At 45.4% G+C, this 19,937-nt stretch overlaps 2 protein-coding genes across 3 annotated transcripts in view; both read left to right on the top strand.

Moving 5' to 3' along the window:
• Positions 1-3,028: 3,028 nt before the first annotated feature.
• Positions 3,029-4,060, top strand: LOC311312096 (C-C chemokine receptor type 1-like; the record flags this gene model as incomplete). Its single annotated transcript, XM_084441965.1, has 1 exon — positions 3,029-4,060. The coding sequence occupies one exon, from the start codon at positions 3,029-3,031 to the stop codon at positions 4,058-4,060; it is 1,032 nt and encodes a 343-aa protein (XP_084298091.1).
• Positions 4,061-7,759: 3,699 nt separating this feature from the next.
• dnah5 (dynein, axonemal, heavy chain 5) overlaps positions 7,760-19,937 on the top strand; it is a gene marked incomplete at both ends in the record, with an annotated part of 112,307 nt that continues 100,129 nt past the window's right edge. The window contains 8 exons of one of the 2 annotated variants that reach the window (XM_084441832.1): positions 7,760-7,849; positions 12,610-12,744; positions 14,174-14,258; positions 15,304-15,473; positions 16,018-16,236; positions 17,297-17,434; positions 18,369-18,545; positions 19,246-19,359. In XM_084441832.1, the coding sequence (XP_084297958.1) occupies positions 7,760-7,849; positions 12,610-12,744; positions 14,174-14,258; positions 15,304-15,473; positions 16,018-16,236; positions 17,297-17,434; positions 18,369-18,545; positions 19,246-19,359 (1,128 nt within the window). The remainder of the gene's footprint in view (positions 7,850-12,609; positions 12,745-14,173; positions 14,259-15,303; positions 15,474-16,017; positions 16,237-17,296; positions 17,435-18,368; positions 18,546-19,245; positions 19,360-19,937) is intronic. The other variant, XM_084441833.1, reaches the window with a different exon arrangement.

A 19,937-nucleotide genomic window follows, 5' to 3' on the forward strand; every position in this document is an offset into this window, starting at 1 on the left:
ACCAGGGCCCCTTTAACCAGGGCCCCTTCAACCAGGCCTGGGCCCCTTCAACCAGGGCCCCTTCAACCAGGGCCCCTTCAACCAGGCTGGGCCCCTTCAACCAGGGCCCCTTCAACCAGGGCCCCTTCAACCAGGCCTGGGCCCCTTCAACCAGGGCCCCTTCAACCAGGGCCCCTTCAACCAGGCTGGGCCCCTTCAACCAGGGCCCCTTCAACCAGGCCTGGGCCCCTTCAACCAGGGCCCCTTCAACCAGGGCCCCTTCAACCAGGGCCCCTTCAACCAGGCCTGGGCCCCTTCAACCAGGGCCCCTTCAACCAGGCCTGGGCCCCTTCAACCAGGCCTGGGCCCCTTAAACCAGGGCCCCTTCAACCAGGCCTGGGCCCATTCAACCAGGCCTGGGCCCCTTCAACCAGGGCCCCTTCAACCAGGGCCCCTTCAACCAGGGCCCCTTCAACCAGGCCTGGGCCCCTTCAACTAGGGCCCCTTCAACCAGGGCCCCTTCAACCAGGCCTGGGCCCCTTCAACCAGGGCCCCTTCAACCAGGGCCCCTTCAACCAGGGCCCCTTCAACCAGGGCCCCTTCAACCAGGGCCCCTTCAACCAGGGCCCCTTCAACCAGGCCTGGGCCCCTTCAACCAGGGCCCCTTCAACCAGGGCCCCTTCAACCAGGCCTGGGCCCCTTCAACCAGGGCCCCTTCAACCAGGGCCCCTTTAACCAGGGCCCCTTCAACCAGGCCTGGGCCCCTTCAACCAGGGCCCCTTCAACCAGGGCCCCTTCAACCAGGCTGGGCCCCTTCAACCAGGGCCCCTTCAACCAGGGCCCCTTCAACCAGGCCTGGGCCCCTTCAACCAGGGCCCCTTCAACCAGGGCCCCTTCAACCAGGCTGGGCCCCTTCAACCAGGGCCCCTTCAACCAGGCCTGGGCCCCTTCAACCAGGGCCCCTTCAACCAGGGCCCCTTCAACCAGGGCCCCTTCAACCAGGCCTGGGCCCCTTCAACCAGGGCCCCTTCAACCAGGCTGGGCCCCTTCAACCAGGCTGGGCCCCTTCAACCAGGGCCCCTTCAACCAGGCTGGGCCCCTTCAACCAGGGCCCCTTCAACCAGGGCCCCTTCAACCAGGCCTGGGCCCCTTCAACCAGGGCTGGGCCCCTTCAACCAGGCTGGGCCCCTTCAACCAGGCTGGGCCCCTTTAACCAGGCTGGGCCCCTTCAACCAGGGCCCCTTCAACCAGGGCCCCTTCAACCAGGCTGGGCCCCTTCAACCAGGGCCCCTTCAACCAGGCTGGGCCCCTTCAACCAGGGCCCCTTCAACCAGGGCCCCTTCAACCAGGGCCCCTTCAACCAGGGCCCCTTCAACCAGGCTGGGCCCCTTCAACCAGGGCCCCTTCAACCAGGGCCCCTTCAACCAGGCTGGGCCCCTTCAACCAGGGCTGTGTTTAGGATGTAACCTCTGTGACGTGCAGAAGCTACTCTGTATTCTACCAGTTCACTCTGGAGGCTGGACGGCTGCTTCCTGCTAGCGTTACATATAGGGCCTTTACAGGAAACACTTTTGCATCAAAAATCAAGAGCACACCAAAAACGAACCACAGACGCATAGCTACAAAATATAGTGTTAACATACAGTAGTCTACCTTCTGGTTTTCAGAGAGAAGATTACAATCACTCCTCAGCAGAGAGATAAGTAAGTAAGCCAAGTTCTTTCCATAGCGGTTGGTACTGTAGTGTGGTAGTGTGTGTGTTTGTGTGTGTGTGTATGTGTGTGTGTGTGTCTTGTTAACCACTGGAAGTGGGGGGCCACAGCAGGTGTTTTATACTGGTATGTGTGGCCAGATTATTCATAGAAGGATGTCACAGAGACATTCACACTATCTGTAGCATTCTGCTTGTTGAAACTACCTCTGCTAAGAATACACAGACAAATGTCCACCTGTTTCAGTATGTCCAAGTGGCATAGTCCATGTTAGGGGTCTATAGTCCATGTTAGGGGTCTATAGTCCATGTTAGGGGTCTATAGTCCATGTTAGGGGTCTATAGTCCATGTTAGGGGTCTATAGTCCATGTCAGGGGTCTATAGTCCATGTTAGGGGTCTATAGTTCATGTTAGGGGTCTATAGTCCATGTTAGGGGTCTATAGTTCATGTTAGGGGTCTATAGTCCATGTTAGGGGTCTATAGTTCATGTTAGGGGTCTATAGTTCATATAGGCTAAGTTAGGGTGTCTATAGTGCATGCGAGGGGGGTGGGGGTATTTTGATAGATGTTGTAAACTGGATTTGTCTACAGATAATTAGCTTTTATGCCCTATTTATATGTTATTTGTTATTTTCTGTGAAGGGCATTGTGTTACCTCTGTGAATGACATGGGCTGTATAAAATGTGTAATATATACTATACAGAATATAATATAATAATTAATACTTGATTGATTTCATTATGTTTCATGTTATTTGATTTGAAGAATAGTATATATAAGTGTATTTCCAAAAGCGAAATGTTTGCTAGCCATTAGACTCTTTACCATAAAATAAAATATTTTAAGGGCAGCTCCAACTATTTACAGGAAAGGGTTTGCATCTTCTGCAAATATGCTAATATCCACAGACTGTCTGGGTGGTTTGAAGGTCACATTTGTCAAAAGTTTGCTCAGTTGCAAAAACAGACTTGAAAGGATGAAGTGAGAGTACGGAAAGGCAAGGAAATGCATATATGTTCTAGATTTGAGATTCAAGCAAGAACTGGGCAAGGTGGTTAGTGGAGTAGATGGGAGATTCATAAGAATATACAACATAACTGATGAATTAATAATTTTCATTGGGTAGGACTTATCAATACATTGATCTAGGTAGGTGTGCACTAGGTGGATATTTCTCTGTTTGTCACACATGCAGTTAAAGACAATCGATTGCTCAGTGTTACTTCATCCATCTTCATCCGCTTATCAGTGTTACTTTCCTTTCAGAAATGTGAAATAATCAGCAGCTTTATATTCTGAAACGCTAACGTCCTGATCCGTTATCTCTGCAGGGCGATGGAGCCCACCGGGACAGCAGAGCCCAGCTCAGAGGCGTATGCTTATGATTATTCTGATTATTCCTTCTGTGCTACCGGAGCCAGTCTGACTCTGGGTTCCAACTACAAACTGGTTCTCCTCGTCCTGGTGTTCTGTCTGGGGCTGATGGGCAACATGACCGTTATCTGGATTCTCCTTCGCTACATCAGACTCAGAACCATGACGGACGTGTGTCTGCTGAACCTGGCCGTGTCGGACCTTGTGCAGGTTCTGACGGTTCCTCTCTGGGTCCATCACCTCCAGAACCCGGGCTTCGCTGGGGAGGGCCTGTGCAAGCTGATGGCAGGCGTGTACAAGGTGGGCCTTTACAGCAGCACGCTGCTCGTGACTCTGATGAGCGTGGACCGCTACCTGGCCATCGTCCACGCCATGGCGGCCGTGAGGACCAGGACGCTGTCCTACGGGAGGGCGGCCAGCCTCGTCATCTGGGCGCTGTCTATCGCCGCCGCGCTGCCCGCCGCCATCTTCACCGCTGGGCAGGAAGATGACGCCCTGGGCTGCCAGCTCGTTTACCCGGAGGACACCAAGGACTCATGGGAAATGTACAGTAACTTCAGTGAAAACCTAGTGAGCCTCTTCGTCTGCCTGCCTGTTATGGTGTACTGCTACATGAACATTCTGTTTGTGCTGAAGAAGTCAAGGAACTCCAAAAAGGACAGGGCTATGAAGCTCATATTCACCATAGTCTGTCTCTTTGTAGTCTGCTGGGTGCCATACAACATAGTGGTGTTTCTCCAGACCTTACAGATGTTCCACATTGGGAACACCTGTGAAAGGACAACGCAGCTGGAAACAGCTCTAGATGTGACAGAGTTCATTGCCCTGGCTCATTGCTGTGTGAACCCAGTCGTCTATGCGTTTGTGGGGGAGAAGTTCAGAAAGTGTCTGGGCAGCATGTTGTCTAGATATCCGTTCTGTAAGCAGCTGGGTGCACAGACTGCCTCCCTGAGCCGAGCCTCCGACAACGAGACGTCCAACACGACTGCCTGAGTGCTCTGTGGATCTGGAGAGAGGTTCAATCTACCAAGTTAGATTAGATAGATAAATAGATTCCAAACATACAAAACGGATGACAAGAAATCCCAAACAGATTACAAGAAACATGAACCTTGTGCACTGAAAAGACAGTTCACAAAGGTGAGAATAATGGGTTAAAAGCATGTCTACAATAAGGAGATATATACAATCTATGTACAATCCTGAATTATAAAGTCTTTGTGTGTTTACAAATTGATGATTGATTGATTGATTGATTGATTGGTTGATTGGTTGATTGATTGATTGATTGATTGATTGATTGATTGATTGATTGATTGATTGATTGATTAAATTCTCCACGATCAACGTTTTTGATAATGACACCATGGGCTTTTAGAACAGTTCCTTATAAGCCTTGCATTCATTAGTCAATTCTGTCTGCATCTGATCTCACATCATTGCAAGACTGCCTTTCCTGTGAATGTGGATTAACCTCATTAGTTATTAAGTACTTTGAGCCGCATTTAGTTGTATTATACATATATACTATACAAATAATAATAAAAATAATCATCATCATAATCATAATTTTGTTGTTGTTATTGTTGTTATTACTATTATTGTCCTTGTTATTATTATTATTATTATTATTATTATTACCATACCACTCTGTAGGGCCTTGTGATCCTGTATGCTGCTGTTCCCGTACCAGGGGGTGATGTTCCCAGTCAGGACGCTCTCGATCATGCATGAGTAGAAGCTCCATCGGATCTGGTGGGACGCTCTGAATTTCCTCAGTTGTCTGAGGTGGTTCAGTCTCTGACGTGCTTCCCTCACCACAGTGTTTATGTGTGTTGACCATGATAGATCCTTGGTGATCTGTACACCAAACTGTCCACTCTCTCTACATCCCACTGATGATTAAGGGGGTGTAGTTCCTTTCCTGCTTTGTCCCAAAGTCCACCAGACGTTCAGATGGAGGTTGTTCCTCTGACACCACTGGGTCAAGAGCCTCACCTCCCCCAGGTAGGCCCTCTCATTATTGTGGGTGATCAGGCCTTTCACTGCTGTGTCGTGAGCAAACTTGACGAGGGTATTGGAGTCGAAGTTGGCTGTACAGTCGTGCATGTACAGGAAGTACAGTAGTGGGGACAGCACACAGCCCTGGGAGGCTCCCGTGTTGAGGGTGAGGGAGGATGAGGTGTGGTTGCCCTCCACCCATATGCATTTCGTGGCTCTGTGCACATGCACATGAGTGCGAGCAAGATATATTTGTCATGGCTGCATTCGTTAGGTCGAGAGCTTTATGCTAGTTCAAACCCTGTGTCTCTGAGACCTTCCCACGTCGAGTCGAGATATAGTCGTTTCAAGACCAAGTCCAAAAAATTAATGGAGGTGAATGGGTGTTTGGGCAGTTCTGTGATGGTGAATGGGTGTTTGGGCAGTTCTGTGGTGGTGAATGGGTGTTTGGGCAGTTCTGTGGTGGTGAATGGGTGTTTGGGCAGTTCTGTGGTGGTGAATGGGTGTTTGGGCAGTTCTGTGGAGGTGAATGGGTGTTTGGGCAGTTCTGTGGTGGTGAATGGGTGTTTGGGCAGTTCTGTGGTGGTGAATGGGTGTTTGGGCAGTTCTGTGGAGGTGAATGGGTGTTTGGGCAGTTCTGTGGTGGTGAATGGGTGTTTGGGCAGTTCTGTGGTGGTGAATGGGTGTTTGGGCAGTTCTGTGGGGGTGAATGGGTGTTTGGGCAGTTATGTGGGGGTGAATGGGTGTTTGGGCAGTTCTGTGGTGGTGAATGGGTGTTTGGGCAGTTCTGTGGAGGTGAATGGGTGTTTGGGCAGTTATGTGGGGGTGAATGGGTGTTTGGGCAGTTATGTGGTGGTGAATGGGTGTTTGGGCAGTTCTGTGGTGGTGAATGGGTGTTGGGGCAGTTCTGTGGTGGTGAATGGGTGTTTGGGCAGTTCTGTGGGGGTGAATGGGTGTTGGGGCAGTTCTGTGGGGGTGAATGGGTGTTTGGGCAGTTCTGTGGTGCCATCGGGTCGGATGTGCTCCAACATTAAAAGGCTTCTAAGTTGGAGCATGCTGCACCCTTCCGGAGTTTCATGAAAATTGGTCTAGTCGTTTTTGTGTAATCTTGCTAATAAACCAAGTAAGCAACCAATAAAACAATAACACATGCCACCAAAGGTATTACCTCTCACCCTGTACATTCGCTGGGGTGGAGGTAATTATGTAATTATCATTCAGATCATTGATCACTGTGCCGACCAATGAGCCGAGACTTTTCTGGGATCTTTCGAGGTTACTGAGGTGTTGAGTTTGCAGAACGCTGCTCGGAAGACATCACCAGGGCTGTTTCCTGTGTGCTGCCGTATGAACTGAGGTCTACCACTTCCTAGAAGTGCTGCTGGTTCTGGGTGACACATTTCACACCTCCTTCCATGTTCTGGGTGACACATTTCACACCTCCTCCCATGTTCTGGGTGACACATTTCACACCTCCTCCCATGTTTTGAGTTCCATGGAAGTACTTTTTGACATTAAAATGAGCACAACTCTTAAAGCAACAATTCAAGCATTTTTATTTCACAAAGATACAGTTATACTCACGTGTATAGGACCCTGGGAACATAGAGATGGGGAACATAGCACCCTGGGAACATAGAGATGGGGAACATAGCACCCTGGGAACATAGAGATGGGGAACATAGCACCCTGGGAACATAGAGATGGGGAACATAGCACCCTGGGAACATAGAGATGGGGAACATAGGACCCTGGGAGTATGCTCCCGTAGGTGAAGTTGCCACTAGCCAAGACTAACCCTGCGCTACCGACTCGAGCTCCACGATCCCGGTGGGGTCACTGACTCCCGGTGCCTCATTCTCAGTCCCGGCAGCGCTGCTGATTGGCTGGTTGGGAGCTGTGACGCTCAGGGGCGTAGTTCTCCACGGGACCCTGGTAATCCAGAGGCAGGGAGGGGACGGTCTACATGCAGTTCACCAAGACATCACTAGATGGGGATATAACGTCATGTGGGATCAAGTGTGTGATCCTGTCATTCTGTCCTCATTATTGTCGCAGTCGCAGACGAGTAAAGCATTGAATAGACATGACAAAGGGTGGCTTTAGAAGTCCAAATATTGTTTATTAAATAATTATTTGCAATATGTTGTTATGTATCAGGGTATCATCAATCTAAGCGAAATATCCAGCTTGCGTCAATAGGTCCAGGTTCGTTTTCTTTTCGGTGTCATACAGCTGGTGAGTCTTCGGAACTACTGTTGCCTATTGTGCCTCTTGGTGGCTGTTTATAGCTGCATCGCCTGAAAAACGGGACATAGGGTAAATTAAAGAGTTACAACAGCCTTTGACAACATATTTTTTGTGAAGCTCAATTGTGCAAAGGATTTATACCACGACTACGAACCAATCAAACTGCATGATTTGAGCTACCCGTTTTATAATGTGTGCAGGCCATGTAGGCTATAACCCTAACCCTAACCCTAACCCTAACCCTAACCCTAACCCTGACCCTAACCCTATAAGACCCTAACCCTATAATAGCCTAGCTGGTGACGACATGTCCTCATGGGCTCGAGGCTTCAATGAGCCCCTCCCCCTCCACCTGTTACCAAGGAAACAGGTCACAACACATGCAGGTCAAGCAGAAACCAGATCCCTGACATTCACACACCCTCATGGTGCAGTTTTAACATGTCTTTCAGTTCCCGCTCTGCGAAAACCAACTTCAGAATAAGATCAACTCAGCCTTCGGCCCCCGTGGAGTCATTGAAGGAAATGCAGGTTAGTTAACCCTAACCCTAACCCTCACCCTAACCCTGACCCTAACCCTAACCCTGACCCTAACCCTAACCCTAACCCTAACCCTGCATGCTGCCTGCTAGGGAGGCCGGGGCACGTTGTCACACTTTCACTCCCATGACTGGTGCTAACGTTACCTCAGCATTGATGTCTAATAACTTATTGTTAAATTAAGTATGCCTAGGCCTACTGATAAACTGCCCAGTAATCTCCTGTGCATTGCATCATGCATCACTTAAAACATTTGATATAGAGGCCTACGGTATGAAATGAGATATACGAGGAGGGACCGAAAAGTCCCCGGATTGTGTCAGCCACGCTCATGCCTCTATTTGAATTGAAAAAACAATGATATCCCTTTGTTGCCCAGTATCTCACGACTATTATAGTATAATATTGTTCACCTCACTCAATCGGTGCTTCTGTGACAGGCTGTTTTATATAAAGAGTGTCGCAGGGTCAGTTGTGGCACTTTTCTCTACCAACTCCCAAAACTCAACAATTTTATTACAATAAAGAAAGTACACTCTCAAAACATTTTTATTACAGAATCTGCAGAGAAATGACACATTGTCCCCCTCAAAGTAGTCCCCCCCAGAGTTAAAGGAGTAGTAAAGGGGAACATCATGTTTAGCCCTGTTTTAAGGTGACTTATGATCATATACAATGGTTCAGATCAAAACGTTTACAAAACTAGCACTTTTGAGAAAGTTGACAATTGCACCGTTTAGGTCATACAATGGATGTGGGTGGGCACCTTGAAAAATCATTCAAAAACATGTTAAACTCTTGATTTCAAAGACAAGAAGCTCACCGAGTGAGTGTGTGTGTGTGTGTGTGTGTGTGTGTGTGTGAGAGAGAGAGAGAGAGAGAGTGTGCGTGTGTGTGTGTGTGAGAGAGAGAGTCTGTGAGTGAGAGTGTGTGTGTGTGTGTGTGTGTGTGTGTGTGTGTGTGTGAGTGTGTGTGAGAGAGTGTGTGTGGGTGTGTGTGTGTGTGAGAGAGAGAGTGTGTGTGTGTGTGTGTGTGTGTGTGTGTGTGTGTGTGCGTGAGAGAGAGAGAGAGAGTGTGTGTGTGTGGGGGTGTGTGTGTGAGAGTGTGTGTAAGTGTTAAGTGTGTGTGTGAGTGTGCGTGTGAGAGAGTGGAGAGTGTGTGTGAGTGTTTGGTTATGGGTGCAGGTGGAGGGGTATCCACAGGAAGAGCTTCCCTATGATCTTAGCCCCTCATGTATTATTCAGAAAGGTCTCTGGTTGCTGAGCTGTTCCCAACAAGATGGTTCACTATAGAACGCCCTGCATTCTGAAATATCCACGACCAAATATACTACAAACTATAGAACGCCCTGCATTCTGAAATATCCACGACCAAATATACTACAAACTATAGAACGCCCTGCATTCTGAAATATCCAGGACCAAATTGGTTTTAAACCTCACTATGGTTTTTATTGGCCCCATTGACCTTCATTGTAGCCGAGTGTGCGTCTGCTGAGCAAAGTTTGTTTTGGCGTAATCCTGCTGACAAACACACAAACAAACACACGCATTTTCAAATTAAGGTTGAAATAACTTTTTTGGGCCTACCGGTATTTTGATAGGCCTTTGGCCGAGTCTCTCAGAGCCAGATCAAATGAATGATTCGTTATTGATAGGCTATGATATTCGACAGCCTAATTTTTATAGAAGTAATATTCATAATGGTTTAAATAAATAATGTGATAGTAATCTACCGGTATTTCCCATCCTTGCTGAGCAAAGGTTTTGTTTAAAAGGAATTAGAACGTGTTATATTTACTATAATTTAAAAACATACATAATCTTCTTTTATTTGAATGATCTTGAATATATTTAACAATAAGGGGTACAAAAGAAAACAATTTCAGGGAAAGTCATTGACTGGCAGACTTCAATGTTTTATTAAAATATAGTTATGTGCAAATGAAAACCCACAACCGTCCAATGGACGTCTGTGGCGGTTCTAGTGTTAAGACCTTACCCCGATTTTGGAAATCAGATAAAGGCATTCACAAGACCATTTCAATAATCGCATTATTAGCCTACCATTATCGGGTTATGATTGGTGTATAGTGTGCATCGCACTCACTGTCAAACATGCCGCTCTGTATGCATAAGATAGTTAATGTCCAGATATAATTGGCAATAATGAGTGATCTTTACTCATGGCGACTATGTCAATTTTGTATGGATCCACACCTCCGATCAAACTTATTTTTTCTTTGTATCGTGCGCTCAGCTACATTAGCTGGTTCCCCGTCTTCAAATTTACTTCCTGGGTTTACGAGTACCAGTTGAATGCGTTTCAGAAACAAAACGCAAAACCCTCACTTTGACCACACTTTACTCACAAATATATTTACAATACTGTTATTTTGCGCATTTGACTTAACAGACACCATGTCTTGACCCTACGTCAGTTACCGAGATAGATACAGTAGATGTGTTCGTAATAATTAAATTACATCCAGATGGAGAAAAAATGTGTTTGAGAACGAGGAAATAATAACAATTAAACGTTATTTGTATAGCACCTTTCATACAGATAAATTCAGCTCAAAGTGCTTTATAACATAGTATTTAATTAAAGAATGTGAAACTTAATGATGCTTCATTCGTAGACTATAGGAGAAATACACTGTGAGCCCAGCCTGCTAAATCTGCTCAAAGACGCCACCTGGCGGTGGTGCATCACTAAAACGAAATAACACCCGTCTGAAATCCCACGAGATTTACAATGGGATTTCCCTGCCAAATACCGCAAAGGTGAAATGCTGCAGCATGTGACATTTCTAACTTCCCACATCTGTATATACATAGAGCATGTTGTATATATACATAGAGCGTGTTATATATATACATAGAGCGTGTTATATATATATATATATACGACTGGGGCGGCTGTAGCTCAGTTGGTAGAGTGGGTTGTTCAATGATCGAAGGGTCAGTGGTTCGAATCCCAGCTCCGACTGTACACATGTCGAAGTGTCCTTGAGCAAGACACCTAACCCCAAATTGCTCCCAATGAGCAGGTTAGCACCTTGCATGGCAGCTGCCACCGTTGGTGTGTGAATGGGTGAATGAGGGGCCATTGTAAAGCGCTTTGAGTGCCGCTAAGGTGGAAAAGCGCTATATAAGTGCAGTCCATTTACCATTTACCATATATATATATATACATACAGCGTGTTATATACATAGAGCATGTTATATATATACATAGAGCGTGTTGTATATATACATAGAGCGTGTTGTAGAGTGTGTTATATATATACATAGAGCATGTTATATATACATAGAGCATGTTATATATACATAGAGCATGTTATATATACATAGAGCATGTTATATATACATAGAGCATGTTATATATACATAGAGCGTGTTATATATACATAGAGCATGTTATATATACATAGAGCATGTTATATATACATAGAGCATGTTATATATACATAGAGCATGTTATATAGAGCGTGTTATATAGAGCGTGTTGTAGAGTGTGTTATATATATACATAGAGCATGTTATATATACATAGAGCATGTTATATATACATAGAGCATGTTATATATACATAGAGCGTGTTATATATACATAGAGCGTGTTATATATACATAGAGCATGTTATATATACATAGAGCATGTTATATATACATAGAGCATGTTATATAGAGCGTGTTATATAGAGCGTGTTGTAGAGTGTGTTATATATATACATAGAGCATGTTATATATACATAGAGCATGTTATATATACATAGAGCATGTTATATATACATAGAGCATGTTATATATATACATAGAGCATGTTATATATACATAGAGCATGTTATATATACATAGAGCATGTTATATATACATAGAGCATGTTATATATACATAGAACATGTTATATATACATAGAGCGTGTTATATATACATAGAGCATGTTATATATACATAGATCATGTTATATATACATAGAGCGTGTTAGGCTCAACGTTTCCCCAAGTGATGACATTTGCTGCTAGTTCCAATATTCCATTCAGCAAATTACAATTACAATGAGCACACCAGTCATCCTCATATCTGTATCACATATATATCACTCATATCTCTTTGTGCTTCCCAACAAGTTTCTGGCTCGCCTTTTCTCCTAGGTTACCGAGCAGCGGTGCCAAGCAACTGGTTGTTTTCTTATTGCAGCACCTCAAACACGCGGCCCGTGGTTCAGTCAGGCTCACTAACCTGCAGCCACAGAGCACAGCTAGCACACTGAAGCTCTTAGAAAATCTGGACTGGATAATTCAGGACATTTTTATGTTGTTTCTATTGTGGGAAGATGGCCTTGTAGTGACTTTTTTTTTGGCATTCCTTCCATGGAGTTTAAAAATTTTCTGTAATTTTGTCACGGTTAGAAACCTGAACGTGATTGCAATTTGTTGATCTTTTAAACAATGACTGACTCAAAGTCACAAAGGAGTAAAGGGGAGCCTCAGTCATCTGTCATATGCAGCCAGATCACTGCTTACAAAGTATGTGTTGATGAATGTACAGTCATGTTGAAGGATTTGTTTTGTGAAATGTGTCAGTTTAAGATATTTCCTTGAAGTTAACGGAACTTTGAATTCCACTTAAGCTTTTGCTCTGGAGACATTTACATCATGCAACAAGACATTAGAACAATACCATGTTACTCACTGTGTGTGTGTGTGTGTGTGTGTGTGTGTGTGTGTGTGTGGTGTGTTTTTAGCAGAAGCTGAAGGAGGAGCGCGAGGCTAAACGCGCCCAGCTGGACGGCAGACATGACTATGTCCTGAGCATCGTGGCGTCCTGTCTGGGTCTGGAGAAGGCCGAGGTGGAAGATACCATCCTAGAGGGGACTCAGGTGGGCTAGAGATACCATCCTAGAGGGGACTCAGGTGGGCTAGAGATACCATCCTAGAGGTCACTCAGGTGGGCTAGAGATACCATCCTAGAGGTCACTCAGGTGGGCTTGAGATACCATCCTAGAGGGGACTCAGGTGGGCTAGAGATACCATCCTAGAGGTCACTCAGGTGGGCTAGAGATACCATCCTAGAGGGGACTCAGGTGGGCTAGATATACCATCCTAGAGGGGACTCAGGTGGGCTAGAGATACCATCCTAGAGGGGACTCAGGTGGGCTAGAGATACCATCCTAGAGGGGACTCAGGTGGGCTAGATATACCATCCTAGAGGTCACGCAGGTGGGCTAGAGATACCATCCTAGAGGTCACTCAGGTGGGCTAGAGGATTCATATTCAATAAACTCCCCACAGGAAACAAGGGGGCAATGTTGGGAAAGGTGCTGTTACTTGTAGATCAGTCATGTGGACTTGTAGATCAGTCATGTGGACTTGTAGATCAGTCATCTGTTGGACTTGTAGATCAGTCATCTGTTGGACTTGTAGATCGGTCATCTGTTGGACTTGTAGATCAGTCATCTGTTGGACTTGTAGATCAGTCATGTGGACTTGTAGATCAGTCATCTGTTGGACTTGTAGATCAGTCATCTGTTGGACTTATAGATCAGTCATCTGTTGGACTTGTAGATCAGTCATCTGTTGGACTTGTAGATCAGTCATCTGTTGGACTTGTAGATCAGTCATTTGTTGGACTTGTAGATCAGTCATGTGGACTTGTAGATCAGTCATCTGTTGGACTTGTAGATCAGTCATCTGTTGGACTTGTAGATCAGTCATCTGTTGGACTTGCAGAACACTGTCTTTACTCTCAGGCGTTTGGATCACCAACCTGCTTAACTAGTGATTGTGATTAAATGAATGTTGCTCTGGCCCACAGATTGAGCGTATGGAGCGGTTCTTTGCTCTGGCCCACAGATTGAGCGTATGGAGCGGTTCTTTGCTCTGGCCCACAGATTGAGCGTATGGAGCGGTTCTTTGCTCTGGCCCATAGATTGAGCGTATGGAGCGGTTCTTTGCTCTGGCCCACAGATTGAGCGTATGGAGCGGTTCTTTGTTCTCGCCCATAGATTGAGCGTATGGAGCGGTTCTTTGCTCTGGCCCACAGATTGAGCGTATGGAGCGGTTCTTTGTTCTCGCCCATAGATTGAGCGTATGGAGCGGTTCTTTGCTCTGGCCCATAGATTGAGCGTATGGAGCGGTTCTTTGCTCTGGCCCACAGATTGAGCGTAAGGAGCGGTTCTTTGCTCTGGCCCACAGATTGAGCGTATGGAGCGGTTCTTTGCTCTGGCCCATAGATTGAGCGTATGGAGCGGTTCTTTGCTCTGGCCCATAGATTGAGCGTATGGAGCGGTTCTTTGTTCTCGCCCACAGATTGAGCGTATGGAGCGGTTCTTTGTGGCAGAGGGGCTTCCTCACCTCATGTTCTACTACCAGAATGTGGAGCCAGCAGAAGCAGGTGAGAGGATGACCGGAGGGCTGCTCACCTGATGATCAGTCTGTAAACCCGACCCAACGATCAGTCTGTGAACCTGACCCAACGATCAGTCTGTGAACCCGACCCAACGATCAGTCTGTGAACCTGACCCAACGATCAGTCTGTTAACCTGACCCAACGATCAGTCTGTAAACCCGACCCAACGATCAGTCTGTTAACCTGACCTGACGATCAGTCTGTGAACCTGACCTGATGATAGTCTGTTAACCTGACCTGATGATAGTCTGTTAACCTGACCTGATGATCAGTCTGTTAACCTGACCTGATGATAGTCTGTTAACCTGACCCAACGATCAGTCTGTTAACCTGACCCAACGATCAGTCTGTTAACCTGACCCAACGATCAGTCTGTTAACCTGACCCAACGATCAGTCTGTTAACCTGACCTGATGAACAGTCTGTTAACCTGACCTGACGATCAGTCTGTTAACCTGACCTGATGATAGTCTGTTAACCTGACCTGACGATAGTCTGTTAACCTGACCTGACGATAGTCTGTTAACCTGACCTGACGATAGTCTGTTAACCCGACCTGACGATAGTCTGTTAACCTGACCTGATGAACAGTCTGTTAACCTGACCTGATGAACAGTCTGTTAACCTGACCTGACGATCAGTCTGTTAACCTGACCCAACGATCAGTCTGTTAACCTGACCTGATGAACAGTCTGTTAACCTGACCCAACGATCAGTCTGTTAACCTGACCTGACGATAGTCTGTTAACCTGACCTGACGATAGTCTGTTAACCTGACCTGACGATAGTCTGTTAACCTGACCTGACGATAGTCTGTTAACCTGACCTGACGATAGTCTGTTAACCTGACCTGACGATAGTCTGTTAACCTGACCTGACGATAGTCTGTTAACCTGACCTGACGATAGTCTGTTAACCTGACCTGACGATAGTCTGTTAACCTGACCTGATGATAGTCTGTGAACCTGACCTGACGATAGTCTGTTAACCTGACCTGACGATTTTATTTTCCATCTGTTCCAGTCATGAGCTCTGTTGCTGTGTTTGAATATGTGTGTGTCCCTAGGCGCTGCCCCCGGGCGCAGTAAGAGGGCCAAGGTGTTCGTGACGGAGGGGAGGGACGTGGCGCTGACCGGCGTGTGTGTGTTCTTCACCAGAGCCAACACCTCCAAGGCCGTGACCTCGGAGAATGTCCACAGGGTGAGCCTGCCACCGGGCGGGCGGGCGGACGCACGGTTACCGCTGCTTTAAACACACAGACTGGCCCCAAATTAACATCCAATAATGTGGTGTCCCACAGCATCTTGTGTGTTAATAAATATACGGATACCTCAATTCCAAATTATTGGAAACGATGCACCATTTATTAGCACTCAATAAATATAATATGTATTATCACTCAATAAATATATATATATAATAGGAGTGAACACACACATCTCTTTCCCAGGTGCTGAGTCAAAACAGATAACTAGAGTGATGTAGGAAGACTCACACACTGTTGGACATAAAACAATTCAAAGTTTTGAGCCGTCATGGGCTCTTCGTCAACGAACCGGATGAAAACATTTTTAATGTGGCCAACAGTGCCTTAGTTTAGCCAATGCATTTATTTGCAAAGGTCACAGTTGAATGTATAATTGCATTATATGTTTAAATCACCTGAACTGAAGCTGTATTCCGGTCTTCTATGAAACGTGCTCCTGCTCTCTGTAAGAGCGTCTGTGTGCTCTGGGGCTGGTAGGACGTGAACTTCAACATGCTGGACACCACGGAGGTCAGTCTGCTGAAGAGTGTGGAGCAGCTTCTGTCCGAGATCTTCATCCCGACGCTGAGGAAGATGAACCACGGCTGGGGCGAGACGGCCAGCCCCCAGGCTCACGCCGTCAAGACCGACTTCATCAGCTCCCTGGACAGCTTTGTGTCTGTCCTGACCGGCGCACAAGAGAGTCTGCAGGAGAAGGTGATACACCAATCCCCCCCCCCCCCCCACCCCACCCCCAACACACACACACATGGACACGCTCTCCCTACACTGTATTTAACCAAGCAGTAAGGTTAAAGGACTGATTCACCCATTTTGAGTGTTCTATTGTTTTTGGCCGTCTCTGAGCAGTGCTGTGTCAGTGCCCGGGGTTAGTCTTAGGGTTAGTCTTAGGGTTAGTCTTAGTGTTAGTCTTAGGGTTAGTCTGAGGGTTAGTCTTAGTGTTAGTCTTAGTGTTAGTCTTAGGGTTAGTCTTAAGGTTAGTCTTAGGGTTAGTCTTAGCGTTAGTCTTAGGGTTAGTCTTAGTGTTAGTCTTAGTGTTAGTCTTAGGGTTAGTCTTAGTGTTAGTCTTAGGGTTAGTCTTAGGGTTAGTCTTAGGGTTAGTCTTGGGGTTAGTCTTAGTGTTAGTCTTAGGGTTAGTCTTAGGGTTAGTCTTAGCGTTAGTCTTAGCGTTAGTCTTAGGGTTAGTCTTAGGGTTAGTCTTAGTGTTAGTCTTAGTGTTAGTCTTAGGGTTAGTCTTAGCGTTAGTCTTAGCGTTAGTCTTAGGGTTAGTCTTAGGGTTAGTCTTAGTGTTAGTCTTAGGGTTAGTCTTAGCGTTAGTCTTAGGGTTAGTCTTAGCGTTAGTCTTAGCGTTAGTCTTAGGGTTAGTCTTAGCGTTTGTCTTGGGGTTAGTCTTAGCGTTAGTCTTAGGGTTAGTCTTAGCGTTAGTCTTAGGGTTAGTCTTAGCGTTTGTCTTGGGGTTAGTCTTAGGGTTAGTCTTAGCGTTAGTCTTGGGGTTAGTCTTAGCGTTAGTCTTAGGGTTAGTCTTAGTGCCCAAAAACATCAGCAGGAATCCAGCCAGTGTGACATAGTACAGAAATAAAGTACCTCTCACTACAATGGAATGTAATTGGAAACCTTTCTTTAGCGTCTGTTATACAGGTCTGATTTCAATACTGGCTAATAGAGTTGATGATGAGTGTTCTTCTCTCCTCCCTGCTTACACAGAGGGACTAGTTTATAAACACACTTGTGTTGTTCTGCCATCCCTCTGTTGTAGGTGACCCTGCAGGAGTGTGACACGTTTGATCTGAAGACGCTGAAAGGGCCTTCTGACTACATGGCTGCATCCAACAGCACAGAGGCTACAGAAAAGATAGAAATTTGCATGAAAGTATGGATCAAACAGATTGAACAGGTAAGATAAGAGCAGGTGTACAATGAGACCTTCATGGTATGACACTTTCAGGACCTTGAGATGTGTCCCAGCTAGATGCTAGGCTTTCTTGTTTGTTTTGTCATTTTAATATAATCCAGTAAGACTTTCCAGGGCAGACTTGTTTAACAGCTGGTTGAATGATCCCTCCTTCTGCTGTCACTCTTCCTGATTGACACCATCAGGACTACACGCTGTTGTTATTGTGGGGGCTTGTTGTTATTGTGGGGCTTGTTGTTATTTGTTTTGCATTACATTTATTTAGTAATTATTTAGTAAAAAGGTGCATAACCCATTAGATGCCTGAATGACCTGAAGTGGGATTTGTCTGCCCAAAATCCACATTCCTTTAATCGTAAGACATTGGCTAAAATGAATTAGAAAAGACTGACAGGGTTAAAAGATGACTTGATCAACATAGGTAGTACCCACTATATGTTCTAATCAACATAGGTAGTACCCACTATATGTTCTAATCAACATAGGTAGTACCCACTATATGTTCTAATCAACATAGGTAGTACCCACTATATGTTCTAATCAACATAGGTAGTACCCACTATATGTTCTAATCAACATAGGTAGTACCCACTATATGTTCTAATCAACATAGGTAGTACCCACTATATGTTCTAATCAACATAGGTAGTACCCACTATATGTTCTAATCAACATAGGTAGTACCCACTATATGTTCTAATCAACATAGGTAGTACCCACTATATGTTCTAATCAACATAGGTAGTACCCACTATATGTTCTAATCAACATAGGTAGTACCCACTATATGTTCTAATCAACATAGGTAGTACCCACTATATGTTCTAATCAACATAGGTAGTACCCACTATATGTTCTAATCAACATAGGTAGTACCCACTATATGCTCTAAATGTTGTGACCGACTGACCACCAGGTTCTGGCTGAAAGTGACCAGCTAAGGAAGGAGGCTGATGACCTGGGTCCGCGGGCCGAGCTGGACCACTGGAAGAAGCGCATGTCCCGCTTCAACTACCTCCTGGACCAGCTCAAGAGCCCCGCCGTCAAGGCTGTGCTGGGGGTGCTCATGATGGCCAAGTCCAAACTCATTAAGGTCTCAATCACCATCTGGAATCACAAGTTACTTCTCTACAGATGGTCTCAATCACAAGTTACTTCTCTACAGATGGTCTCAATCACAAGTTACTTCTCTACAGATGGTCTCAATCACAAGTTACTTCTCTACAGATGGTCTCAATCACAAGTTACTTCTCTACAGATGGTCTCAATCACAAGTTACTTCTCTACAGACGCAGATACATTTTAAAGACTGGGACTAACAGCTGTGAGGGACGACTGAATGAAACCCCTCAAATGATCCTGGGCTCTAGATCAGATAGTTCAGACAGAACAGTGCTCAGGACTGGTGATCACATAAGTTGATTCTGACTTCTCTTTTTAGACAAGTAAATACTATATATATAACATGAGCCTGGAAACATCTGATAACCTGCGTTCACCAAAAGAACTAAAGAAATCAAGTTGGGTTGTCCCACTCCCAACTACTTGAAAAATCTTTAAAATATATTTTTCATGGGGGTTTCTGTAGGATGTTATTCATCCTGGGGAGACGTTGGTTGGTTTGTTGCCCATCTGCCCTCACAGTAATATTGCAAACAATGCTAACAAACTTTTAAATTAAATATCTCTAGAACTGTAAGTGTTTTCATCCTTTAATGTTTGAATCCATTAAATTTGATCTAAAGGAATAGCTTGCTTGAAATCCATGTTTGTGTGTTTTTGTGTCCCTGCAGTCTTGGAGAGAGCTGGACACCAGAATCACAGACTCGGCCAACGAGGCCAAAGACAACGTGAAGTACCTCTACACTCTGGAGAAGTTCTGTGACCCACTCTACAATAGTGACCCTGTGAGCCCAATACCTACAGTAACCATATATTTAAGCAATAACACACAGGAAGCCGAGCTATATACTGAATATCAGAATGTCTGTGGTGCAGTCGTAGGCACCCAAATAAATAAATAATATCACTATCAATATCAACACAAAACTGCTTTCCTAGATCAATCTTGTATTAACTATACAGATAGATTGTTTTTTGTTTTTTTTTCCCACAGACAGATTGAGCTCTAGCATTCGCAATAGTATGCTTTAGTGACAACCAAATAATGTTGTTTTGACTGCTGCCTAGCGCAGAGCGTATTCATGCACGCTTTCAAATGTGCAGTTGAGGAAGCAGATTATTTGTCAAATCGCCCAACCCTAATGTAGACTATAAGAAACACTCTATAAAAGCAAGGGGGCATCTGAAGTAGATGGACAGTGTGGGCTAGATGATTCATGTTTAACAAGAAAAAGAAGTGTATTTTATTGTGCTGCCTGCAGGTTTGAGTTTAAAGTTTGACAGCTGTCCCAACTCCCATGGCCTTTTTTTTCCTCTCTCTTTTCTTCTCTCCCTTTATTTTCTTCTCTCTCTTATGGAGTGA

This window comes from Borostomias antarcticus (assembly GCF_949987555.1).
Source record: "Borostomias antarcticus genome assembly, chromosome: 8".
NCBI lineage: Eukaryota > Metazoa > Chordata > Actinopteri > Stomiiformes > Stomiidae > Borostomias > Borostomias antarcticus.